Source organism: Hoplias malabaricus, chromosome 4 (assembly GCF_029633855.1).
Source record: "Hoplias malabaricus isolate fHopMal1 chromosome 4, fHopMal1.hap1, whole genome shotgun sequence".
NCBI lineage: Eukaryota > Metazoa > Chordata > Actinopteri > Characiformes > Erythrinidae > Hoplias > Hoplias malabaricus.
In genome coordinates, this window is record NC_089803.1 from 65,863,238 (window position 1) to 65,876,624 (window position 13,387).

The following is a 13,387-nucleotide window of genomic DNA, read 5'->3' on the forward strand; positions in this document are numbered from 1 at the left end:
CAACTCTGGGTTAACTAGCTAACACTTCAATCCTGCTTTGTGGAGCCACCCCAGTTCAAATGAAAATTCATTCATTCATTATCTGTAACCCTTATCCAGTTCAGGGTCACGGTGGGTCCAGAGCCTACCTGGAATCATTGGGCGCAAAGTGGGAATACACCCTGGAGGGGGCGCCAGTCCTTCACAGGGCAACACACACACACATTCACTCACACCTACAGACACTTTTGAGTCGCCAATCCACCTACCAACGTGTGTTTTTGGACTGTGGGAGGAACCGGAGCACCCGGAGGAAACCCACACAGACACAGAAAGAACACACCACACTCCTCACAGACAGTCACCCAGAGCGGGAATCGAACCCACAACCACCAGGTCCCTGGAGCTGTGTGACTGCGACACTACCTGCTGCGCCACCATGACCCCCTCCCCCCACCCCAAATGAAAATTAACATTCTCTATTTTTAACGTCACAATTTATTTTCAAATTAATACATATAAATGACTTTCTGTTTGAAGACTCTTGTACTTTCCTCATTGTCGGTTCCTTACCGACTGGACGGGCCGCTGTTGGCTAGATTTTTACAAGGAAGACAAAACAACAGGCCTAGACTTTTGTTTATAGAAATTCACAGCATTTTAAATCAGTCACAATATTGATCAGAATCACAATCTGATATTTCTCCCAAGTCATTCATCCTTGGTGAATGTGTATGCGTGGTTTTAAAGAGGATTTCCTAAGCCCTCACATACCCACAAACGAGTCTGTTCCCATCTCCACCAACCCTCAGCGATGCCCAGCATGTTTTGTCTAAATCTCAGATCTGTTTTGTCTGTGGCTTTGCACCAAAACAAAAGAAGATGAGATTGTTTAACCACCAAGTATCAGCAGCTCTATGTGGATTGTAAACAGGTGCTCTCATCTCCTAAACCAGCCGTGGGAAACCTGCCGGCCTTAATATAATGTGTAAACCAAATGCAAATGTTCAGTTTACTATATTTAAAATACACAGATTTAAAAGCCAAAAGTCCTGTCCTAGTATTTCACCTTTGCCACACTTTAAGAACGTCATAGGGTTGCAACCCAGTAAACAAGGAACGTCCCTGGACATTCAAAATAGGTCTAAAAGTAGTCTGTCCGTCAAGGACGTATTTTAAACGTCAATGGACGTCCAAAATCCATCTTAATAAGTTAGTTAAGTGGTGACCAATCGATAACGTCAGTGGACGTCCAAAATGCGTTTTATACAAGTAATTTATTTCGGGACCAATTAATAACGTCAATGGACGTCCAAAAAACGTCTAATAGTCGTCTTTTCAATGTCTGTGTTTGGACGTCTTTTCAACTTTCATTTTCAACCTTAAGAGAACGTTGATTAGACGGCAGTCATTACGTTATTTCAACGTTGAATCAATGGCTAAATGTTTACTGGGAATGGACTATGTCAGAGTGAATAATAGATGATCAATAAAGGGCTTCCCTATCGAATAAAATTTTGGGGTTAAAGTAAATACAGAGCTCACTGCTTCTCCCTCATTGGACAAGTCACAGAAAGATTATAATTTAAATAATACATACTTTTTTTCCTTTTATATAACAATTTTTATAGCATTCAATTTAATAGACAATTTCACCGGCAACATTGTGGAACAACAGTTAGTGTCGCTCAGGTCTCTGTCTGTGACTTTCGTGGTGTGCAGGTTTGTCATACCTGTGTCTGTGTGGGTTTCCTCCAGATGCTCCAGTTTCCTCCCACAGTCCAAAAACTACTGACTGTGTGAAGCTACCCACAAATGTGACTGGGTGAGTATGCATTGCTATGCAACAGACCGCCGCCTGTACAGGGTGTGTCCTGAATTGTGCCTAATTATTCTGTTAGGCTTTAGGGCTTTGTTGTAATGTCTTTTAAAATAGTGAGATCACTGATGGCTTCAGAAAAGTCTTATTTATTTACTTACTTACTGTGGGCTGTGTGTGTCATGACCAGTCAAACTCCCAGTATTGATATTTGAGTTCACATAACACAGGCTAATGTTTAACCATGGAACATTATAGACTCAACCATTTGCTTTTAATAAACAGCAAGGCATTTCGCAATTGCTGTGTAATCAGAGTAATTCTATTTTGTCAATACTGTGCTGCTCTAATTTGCACTACTTTTGGGCTTTCTAAACGCAATCAAATTTATTCATCTTCCGAAGGAATGGTGAGGGAGAATATTAACAATATTCTTTACCAAAAGGCAGTAACATAAGATTCACCCACCACCCAGGGTTTGCTGCAGAAATTGTAGATGGAGTGCAGGGAGTTGATGCTGGCCACGCCCCCATACTGCATACCAATCACATGGCTCCTGAAGTCTTCTCCTAGGGTCATGCTAAATGCATGCTGGCGAATCAGAACAAAGTCGGGTTTAAAGGACCTGTGAAAACAGGAAACATAACAACAACAGGTTTTGGACTGAATGCTGGAACTGACCAAATCACCACCACATCTGAGGAAGAGAACGAATCCAAAACATGGACTACATCTGTCTACAAAATAGAGTGGGATGCTCTGGAACAACTAAGTCTAAGTTTACCATGCTCAATGCCAAGTGTCAGCTAGAGTGGAAAGCAGGGGAACTATGCTCATTGGAGTTTTGTTCTATGTATTAAATATATAAATAAGATTTAAAAACGCTTTTTTGTAAACGCGTTGTAATTTTGACTAAAGATTCAAAGGTTCTCCCTTCATTTGTCATTTTATGGTAAATGTTACATAGTATTAAAAACTGCAGCTTCATTCATTCATTCATTGTCTGTAAGCGTTTATCCAGTTCAGGGTCACGGTGGGTCCAGAGCCTACCTGGAATCATTGGGCGCAAGGCGGGAATACACCCTGGAGGGGGCGCCAGTCCTTCACAGGGCAACACACACACACATTCACTCACACCTACGGACACTTTTGAGTCGCCAATCCACCTACCAACGTGTGTTTTTGGACTGTGGGAGGAAACCGGAGCATCCGGAGGAAACCCATGCGGACACGGGGAGAACACACCAACTCCTCACAGACAGTCACCTGGAGGAAACCCACACAGACACAGGGAGAACACACCACACTCCTCACAGACAGTCACCCGGAGGAAACCCACGCAGACACAGGGAGAACAAACCAACTCCTCACAGACAGTCACCCGGAGCGGGACTCAAACCCACAACCTCCAGGTCCCTGGAGCTGTGTGACTGCGACACTACCTGCTGCACCACTGTGCCACCGGCAATTTCCTTTAATTAAAAAAATAATAAAAAAAAGTGAAAAAGTTATTCATCACATATTTTTATTATTCGTTATTAAGAAAAAAGTGCTGCAAAACCTTTGCACCCATTTGTTGAGTTCTCGGGGTTGAAACTGTATCCAAAGGTATGTGTGAGGTTTGGTTTAAACGATTTAAAGAAGACGATGATGATTCGGAACGTAGAGTATTTATTACATTTTAGAGCTTTTTTTTTTTTAACAATATGTCATTTTTAATATTATTCAAGTTCACGTAAAATGACAAAAAGTACCATTACACACAATAATTCTCATATGTTAACTTAATTATATGTAATCTGGCTGCAAATGGCATTAGGGAACAGGCATCTCAATCATAATTAACGACATGGGGCTGCACCCAAGAGGCTTTAATATTTCAAACTGACCTGTCCAGATTGTATCTGTCATGGTTCTTACACATTCCGTTTTGGCTGAATGTTTACAGAGAAAGACTCTATTATTCAGAAGGCGATGAGGAAGGGAGGGAGCTGATGGGTATTTCAGAGGGCTAATCTTTCCAGGCGATCTATCTAATTAACGCACACTAATCCTCGTTACAAATTGTTCTGGGATCAGGGCCAGGCCGGTCCACTGGGATTCGGGTGTGTTGTATTACATCTGGGTTTGATTAAGATAAACTTTGGCAAAAAAAAAGCAGACCCTCATTGCAAGGAGGCGATTACAAACCCAACCCCCAACCACACACACACACACACACTGCACGTTGTGTCTGGTTTCTACAATCGAGACCATTTCAGATTTTCTTGTTTTGTCTGGATTTTCCTCAGCATTAGCTCAGATGTATATTCAGCCGGGATCAGGATTCTGATCAAACCACTCAGAAAGTCTGAAATTTCATAAACAAAGCTCCTCATTTATGGACACATCTTTCAACAGACTTGCCATACTTCTTTTTATCATCCATCTAACGTCTGGAGCTCACAAAGGCTTTGCTTACACTTTGATTTAAAGTGTGTCCCACATCGTAAAGTCAATCCTAAATGCATTTGAGTGAAAGTGTAACTACGATTGTGATTGGAGTGTGTTTGGATCTGTTTGTCCTGGTCCAAAGTAGTCAACCATGCAATGTTCTCAGATCAGTGTGTAATGTCAGTGTAGTCCAGGGATCTGTCTCAAATGCAGGATGACTTACTTACCCCATTACATTCAACTGCACTTTACTCTGACCCTGAATTTTTCATCTCACAGCGCTACACACTTTTAAAATTAAGCGTAGGATGTCAGTTCATAAACCACTATTGCACCACTATTAGATTCAGATTCTGAGCACTCAAGGGACTCGTGGTTATGTCTGTGATTAGACTGGTTTAGGCTTGTGCAGGGGTATAGGAAAAGTTTGTTTGATTCCTTTTGTTTGTTTGTTTTTACCAATTAAAATTAAAAAATGAACATACAGTACTGTGAAAAATGCAAAGACCCTTAATATCCATTTAAAATGGTAAAGTACAAGATTTTTATTTTTCTGAAATTTTCTGAAGACGATTTAGATATAAACTAAGAGTAAAGTTAAAGGAATAAAAGTGAAAAAAACAATACATTTTTAAATGAATAAACAAATAAATTATTAATTCTGTCTTCCTTAGAAAAACGGCCCTTAATACATGGCACGGTAGTGCAACAGGTAGTGTCGCTGTCACACAGCCCCAGGGTCCTAAGCTGAGTAGGCTCCGGACCCACCGTGACCCTGAGCTGTAGAAGTGGTTACAGACAATGAATGAATTAAAGGCTAAGTACCAGCGATATGAAAGTGTCAAACAAATAAATACAGTGGAATCTGAGTTCCTAACTTGTGTTTATTGATAGTCAGAAAACATGTTATTTCTTACTAATTGAAGGAATAAGGTTTAAAAGACCGTTGGTCCCCCCCCCCCCAACGGTGTTCGGAAACTCTAATAGGCGTCTTGCCTGTGACGTAGATGGTGGACAACAACTCTAGAAGCTGCACTTAACTTAATGCAAAATGACGAAAAGGTGTGTTGTTTTTGGCTGCAATCATTCAATGTACAGTGGGACATCTGTGAACAAATGGCCCAAAGATCCCAAAATATCCAGAAAATGGACTAAATTTGTCAACTTTAAACGGGCACTTTGGAAAGGACCATCCGCTCACTCCGTTATCTGTAGCTCATTTCACTGGCGCTTTTCCAACAATATGGGCATGTAAGGACACCAACGAAAGGTGTTCAAGAGCCTCTGTAACATGGAGGTAAACAGGGTTAGGACACTCACTTCGCCTGTTTTAGTTGGTGTTAGTTAACGTTAGCTTGACTCGCTAAACTCGGTGCTCAGATTATACTCGGCTACGTAGCTGCATTACGGAGGTTTATAGTGTCGGATGGATTCGAGTTCGACTTCGATCACATTTACAAGAATAACGGTACCTCTAAATTTGAGTTTAGCTTATTGCTAGGCTATTGTCATGAATAATGTTGGTTATTTAGCTAGATACTGTCATAACAGTCAGTCATAACGGTGTTTTACCGCGGCGTTGTTCAGCTGTTGTCCACCAGTGACGTCACGGTGGCGTTCGAGAATTTCCGTAGCGAGCTCGGGTTTTTCCGTCAATTTAATAAAATTGTCAGTTTTAAAGCAAATTAAGCTGCTATTTTCATTTTAATTCATACTTATATCTGTCAGTAACTAAAATAATGTGAAATATTCATGGAGGTCCATTAAGTGGTGCTTAGCCTTTAACTTTCAAGCTCCATTCTTGCTTCAGAGCTCATAAAATACACATTTCTTTCTATCCATCCACTCACTGTAACAGGTCTGAGAGGAGTGTGTCCAGCTGTAAACAAGCTGTTACTAAGTAAAGGTAGCAGATAAACATAAAGAAAATTTGAAAATCAAACAAAGGGAGGTGCAGTGTCCTCAGAAGAGTGGACCCTCTGCCCAACAGCCCAGACCTCATCAGCACTGATTACTTTAAAATGCATTCAACTTTTAACACTGAACTTTGTTAAAAGTCAAATATAATAAAGGTAAAGACTCTCATTACTTGGTTTGAATAGATAGCATTGCCGTAAGGTTGATATGATAAAGGTCAAATCAGAATCCTAATCGGAATTCTGGATCCTACCCAGAATCATTGGGTCAATAGCAGGAACTCACCCTGAACAGGACGGCAGTCTCTCACAGGCCATCACACACTCACTAACACACTCGCGTCTTTGGAAAACGTGTTTAATTGTTGACCAAAATGATCCAAAAATAATAAAAAAACACACAGCCTACACTCATCAGGTTCTGTGCTGAAAGATGTTGTGCTTTTCAGTGCAGTTGTAGATAGTACTCAGCACCTGAATAGTTTAAGCTGCAGATTTCATGCTTCTACTCAAGCTGTTTCCTGGGGAATGTGCTTTTATTTCTGTCATGGAGCTGTAATATGAAGTAAAAATAAACAGGGAGGGTGTATGATGGTTGTGTGTCTCATGATGAGGAGGCCCAGTGGTGAACACAGGTTATTTTGAGAAGGGTCCTGCAATAGGCATGGGGCTGGTCATCTGAGTGGAAGAGTCACAGAGGTCTACAGCCCAGCGTTTCAGAGCATTCACAGAAACGTATTTCAATCGGAGTTTCAATATTTAAAACAATGTATTTCCTAAACAAACCCCAAGCCTCAAAACGGTCACGATTCTCTCACATTCCTTCACTCTGATGAAGGGACGGAATTCTGAGTTGGTGTCCAGCTTCATTTCGGCTGCTCGGGCAGAAAGGGTTAATTAAACCAATTCAAAATACCTTATTTTAGACTCTTACGGAAGCGATCATATTGGCCCAGACATGTGGTCCTGCACTAGTTATTTTGGTGCGTGGGGCGCAGCATTTATTGTTTATGTGACTGTATTAGTTCTATCACTGGAGGCTCTGTAGTAAATAATCCATCCATCCATCCATCCATTATCTATAACCGCTTATCCAATTCAGGGTCACGGTGGGTCCAGAGCCTACCTGGAATCATCGGGCGCAAGGCAGGAATACACCCTGGAGGGGGTGCCAGTCCTTCACAGGGCAACACACACACTTACATCTACGGACCCTTTTGAGTCACCAATCCACCTACCAACGTGTGTTTTTGGACTGTGGGAGGAAACCGGAGCACCCGGAGGAAACCCACGCAGACACAGGGAGAACACACCACACTCCTCACAGACAGTCACCCGGAGGAAACCCACGCAGACACAGGGAGAACACACCACACTCCTCACAGACAGTCACCCGGAGGAAACCCACGCAGACACAGGGAGAACACACCACACTCCTCACAGACAGTCACCCGGAGGAAACACACGCAGACACGGGGAGAACACACCACACTCCTCACAGACAGTCACCTGGAGGAAACCCACGCAGACACAGGGAGAACACACCAAACTCTTCACAGACAGTCACCCGGAGCGGGAATCAAAACCACAACCTCCAGGACCCTGGAGCTGTGTGCCGCCCCTGTAGTAAATATAATTATTTTATTTTTCATAGAATATCCAGAATATAAAAAACCCTACTCCAAATGTATATATCAGTGCTGTGGGTCAATGACAACACACTAAATGATCATAGCATGTTACATTGTTGTAGCAGTGCAAGCTCAATTCAAACTGGGCACTAATGACCTGGATCCAGTTGTGTCTGCCTGAGGTGAGGTAACTTACAAAAAATAAGGGGCTCTGCCACTGCAATCTGCTTCCCTCATCTAGAGCCTCTGAGGGAGGAATGTGGAGGGAGAGAGGGGCTGATGTGATCTGCGACAGCTCCTCTGACTCCTGTCTGCTGCTTCAAATAGAGAAGCTGACATCAAATCTACCTGAAGTGCCTGTTAGCACCTGGCCAAGTCTAAGTCTGTCATATGGAAGCAACAAGAACATTCACCTGCTTCCTACAAACACAGACCTAAAACAAAGATCCGTTTAGAACATGAACGGCTTCTCCTCAAAGCCGTAATCCACACTCACAATGATGTACAGGGCCTTTCGTGACCAGGGAGTGGAACTCGGGGGAGTGGGCAACGTCCACTTTAAAGAAGAGTTGTTGAGATGAAAGACAAGTCATTCATGGTGGTGTGTGGAACGTTGTGAGCCCTGGTTCCTATCGCCATCACTCTAAAAACAACGGGGGCACTCGTTCTCTCCATAGTTGACCATTTCACTTCCAACCACTTGGAGAAATCGAATAAACAGGCCTTTAGTGTCACTGTGCGGCATAAAACAAAATGTGCCCTCCACAGTTAACTCCCTGACAGTGAACAAACACATGCACACACACGTGGACTGCTAAGCAGTCATCCCCAGCACCCAGGGAACAGCTGGGGGTTAGGTGCCTTGCTCAAGGGCGCCTAAGCTGCACAGTGCTGTTCCCCTGCCCCCAATTTTCCTGTCGGTCGTGGGGACCAAGCTGGGGACCTTCCCGTCCAAAGCCCAGGTCTCTAACCATTAAGCCAAGGTTGTCCCCTGTGAATGAACTCGGTGACCTCTGAAAGCTGACTGTGGTAGATAGTGGGAATAAAATAAAAAAGCACGAGCTTGTGAAAAAGAAAGTCATTTCTGTAGCTTTGCTCTTTATTGGCCACACTGTAAAGGGTTAATACGGCCAGATAGCAGACAGTCCTCTCTGTTTCTCATTACGGTGATCACCAGCAGGATTTACTGCCTTTAAATAGAGTCGGAGCATGATTGGGCGAAAGTTGCATTCAGTTGCCTTCTTCCTGACTATGGCTGATTAAGCCCATTTGCTGTAATGATAAAAACAGTGTCTGAGGCTGTGATTTGGTTTCACTGGCTCTGGAGCGAAAGAGAGAGAGGGCAGAGAGAGGGTGGAAATAGAAACAACACTGAAATGGGGTCAATTGCGTGGTTTAGATGTGGCATTCCCACTGCACTGGCACAGGCCCCTGAAAGCAGTGCTGTGCTCTGGCTGACTGCAGGCGAATAAAAACAGGCCGAGCTGAAAGCTTGGCAAAACTACTGACATGTTGGCTTAATGTGCTGTGACCCCATTAAAGCATAATTCCACCCCAAAGTCAAAACCATCCTCATTCTCCTCTCCTACATCAGCGCTCAATAAATCTGCATAAATCTACTTCAAACAAATACATCAATACCCTCAAACCTTTATGTGCTCTTCCAAATTTCAAGCCTCGTAATCAGAAGCATATGCAGATATCGGTTCCTCGGTGGGACTGTATGAATTTTAATAGGTCGACACTACAGGCGCGTAATAAAAATATCCTACTGTGTAGTCTCACAGGTCACAACTCCGATACGACCCGAAGAGTGCTCTGGGTCACCGACGACAAGTGAAAATAAATCATCAAAGCTTCCTGAGCACTGGAACATATTCTAAAACACTCCAAAGGCAAACTTGATACATGTTACATATCAGTACCACCAAATACAAACATTCCCACATGTAAACACAGTTCCCTGGGGTCTTAATGAAACATTCATTCATTCATCCATCCATTATCTGTAACCCTTATCCAGTTCAGGGTCGCGGTGGGTCCAGAGCCTACCTGGAATCATTGGGCGCAAGGCAGGAACACACCCTGGAGGGGGCGCCAGTCCTTCACAGGGCAACACAGACACACACACACACATTCACTCACTTTTGAGTCGCCAATCCACCTACCAACGTGTGTTTTTGGACTGTGGGAGGAAGCCGGAGCACCCGGAGGAAACCCACGCGGACACAGAGAGAACAAACCAACAGCTCCAGGGACCTGGAGGTTGTGGGTTCGATTCCAGCTCCGGGTGACTGTCTGTGAGGAGTGTGGTGTGTTCGCTCTGTGTCCGCGTGGGTTTCCTCTGGGAGCTCGGGTTTCCTCCCACGGTCCAAAAACACACGTTGGTAGGTGGATTGGCGACTCAAAAGTGTCTGTAGGTGTGAGTGTGTGTGTTGCCCTGTGAAGGACAGGCGCCCCCTCCAGGGTGTATTCCTGCCTTGCGCCCAATGATTCCAGGTAGGCTCTGGACCCACCGCGACCCTGAACTGGATAATTGTTACAGATAATGAATGAATGAATATCCCTTTAAATATCATATTGTGCACCACCAGTGCCAGTGTAATAGGGAGGTCAATTCTGACTCATTTTGATCTACGTCTAATGTATCACACCTGACTTATGTTGACCAATGAAGCCATCTCAATGATCACTAACTGCTATAGCATGGATTTTCAAAAATCATATGAAAAATTGAGTTTTAACCCAAAATTCCTACCTCGATAGCAGACATATCGGGGCTAAATCTCACCTTTTTTTTTTGCACTTACGGCTCAGTTATGGCACTGGCAAGTGTTACGTGGGCTGGACATGGGCCAACGATCATGAGCCAGGACTGACTTGGTCATGCTACGTGTTGTGTGGGCTGGATTTGTTTCACAACCTGGCATCTGGCCCTGTATATTCGGTGGAGTTGACACAGCCAGACTCACATTGAGGCTAACTGCAGATAGACCACATTTGGGCCAAATATTAATTTCTATCTGGGTTATATAGCGTAGCTGACAGATTGGTGACATGGCTACTGTAACATCCCGCCAAATCTTGCCCTGTTCTTTTCTTGTCCACGTGGTTTTGTTTATCGCTTTCCCCTTTGCTCCTCCCTTGTCCAGGCCTAGTCATGTCCTACACCTGGGAGTGGTTGTTATTATTACAGATTGTTTCTAGATGCTCCTTATCTTCTTGTTTGGTTTTTGTGGGTCCAAGTCACTGAGGCTCTTTGCTGTTTGCTTTATAGATTTTGCCTCATCTTTTATTTTGGTAGCTTTGTCTCTGGTTAGTTTGACCTTGTATTCTTATGCAGTGTAAGTGAATAAATCAAAAGGCTCACGCACCTGTATCTTGTCTATTTAATCTTAAATATGAATACATTATGTGTTAAAACAAAAGGAATGTGTATATCAAAAAAGCTGAGCGGCTAATATTAGAAGGAAAATCCTGAGATACATTGGTTTCATGACTTCAGAGAGGGTTCAAGTGTGTACTCAGCTGCCCATTATACGTTTGCTTGAATAAACATGATTTAAGGGGCCCTTGATGCGGGGGGCATGAGAAAAGTGCAAATAACAAACTTAATTGTCTAATGTCTGTAGCTAATGCAAAGAGATATTTTTATCACTTTCTTGTTGAAAACTTTCCATGAGACCCTTCAGATTTAGATATTTTTCCAGTCTATTCGGAGTTAAATAAAAGCAGTTGTCTTCAGCCCAAAATACACGGATCCTACTGAAAATAGACAGTTGGTACAATGGGTTCTTCACTGATGAGGCTGATGAGAAGTGGTCTGGAAACCACTGCAATAAACTGTACATTTGAGTCCCAGGAAATGATTATAGAACAAATTGTACAACAATCTGCAGCTCATAGCAGTATCCAGAAGAAAGATTCGGAAGTAGACTTTAGACCCATACAAAACGTCTGGAGTGCTATTAGTGCCCCCTTGTGGAGAATACCCCAGCTGCTCAACACGTGTAAGTTAGTCACAGACCAGGCCAATGAGGCACTTAGCATTTAACAGCAAGACAAATTGTATATTTATTGAGGGCATGCCATTGCTAGTGTAAGCGTATGTGTATTTTCACAACATTCAGTTAAAAACATACTAAAATTAGTTCACCCAGGAAGGAGGGTGAAGCAAAGCAAAACCTTGCACAATGCCTTACATTGTCTAGAGCTGGCCCTGGCTGTGAGGACTGCCGTTGTCAAAGTTTGTTTGAGAGAAAACGGCTAAAATTTTGCTGCATAAAAAACCAGTTTATTTCCAGTTGCTGCTTGCTTTCAAAGCTCTATGCACGATTACACTCCTCATAGCTTCTTTTAGTGTTTCAGAAAACTCAGTGAGTGCTACAAGGATGCATCACAGCCGTTTAAAGATGAGTAATCCGTCACAGGGCAGCACGCACAGCAAGGACAGAGCCACTGCAGTAAGCACCATATTAGCTTATTAAATTATCCCATTATGAGCTGAACTACAAAATACAGATGGCAGGGATGACGCAAGTATCCAATGTTAACTTTCTCATGGTGCAGAACACAAGGCGAAATACGTTTATATATAATCAGTGTTGGACAGGACCTCCAATCTCCGAAATGAAAGGAAATTTCAAAAGAAAGGAAAAACCTCCACAGTTTTAAATAGAAGTTAATGTACATTAATGTAATTTCCATCCGTCAATGCATGAAATGTTTACAGTGTAATGGACAGTGTAAAGAAATAAAAACAAACATTGGTTTTGGTCCAATAGTGACAATATTTTTTTCCCTGCACTGCTGGTACTTCTGTACTTCTGTGAGAAGACATGTCTTAAAGGAGTCCTACTAAACAACACTAGACTCTTTGGCAGTTAAACTGAATGCACATTATATGCAACTGCTAAATTAATAAAAGTGTTTGCCTGAAGCTGGATTTCTACCTGTTGATACTGAGTAGCTACCAACTGACAACAGAGAGCTGCAGCTCAACTAAACAAACATTACTCACTGCTGCCCTCTAAAGGTGTTATAACACAATGGTGTTGTTCAATAAATGCAGTTTCTTACTTATTTTTTAACTGAGCCAATATCAGGCCCTCCACCACCATCACACAGTCCTCACAGCATCCTCCAAACACAACCGTTTTCTGTATCTTACCTGACGACTTTGGTGCCACCTCGTGTGACCTGGATGTCTACGGTGCATCCGGTGCTGACATTGGCCACCAGGTTGATCTCTGAGAACTCGGCCTAGTAAAAACATGAAAAACAAGAATGGCGTCAGTTGGTATTTCACTGGATGCTCATTTCAGAAAACAGGTTTTAAAGAGTTCAGCAAACATTCACGGCGATGGCTGAAGTAAAGAAACACATCTTTGGTAATGAAACTACCAGCAACATACCTCAGTACCATTGTCAGTGCTGCACTGAGAACAATCCACCAACCAAAAATATCCAGCCAACAGCGTCCTGTGACAAGCACCAACTAATAAAGGATCAGAGGACGACTGACACACCTTGCAGAAATGTACAGGGGGTAGACAATGAAACTGAAACACCTGTCATTGTAGTGTGGGAGGTTTCATGGCTAAATTGGA

The 13,387-nt window shown here is 42.9% G+C and overlaps 1 protein-coding gene across 1 annotated transcript in view; it reads right to left on the reverse strand.

Annotated features, from left to right (window-relative positions):
• Window positions 1-13,387, reverse strand: part of syn3 (synapsin III) — a 154,425-nt gene that overhangs the window by 83,115 nt on the left and 57,923 nt on the right. The window contains exons 4-5 of the mRNA XM_066667437.1: window positions 12,949-13,040; window positions 2,267-2,423 (exon numbers count right to left, since the gene is read on the reverse strand). Coding sequence (XP_066523534.1) covers window positions 2,267-2,423; window positions 12,949-13,040 — 249 coding nt within the window. The remainder of the gene's footprint in view (window positions 1-2,266; window positions 2,424-12,948; window positions 13,041-13,387) is intronic.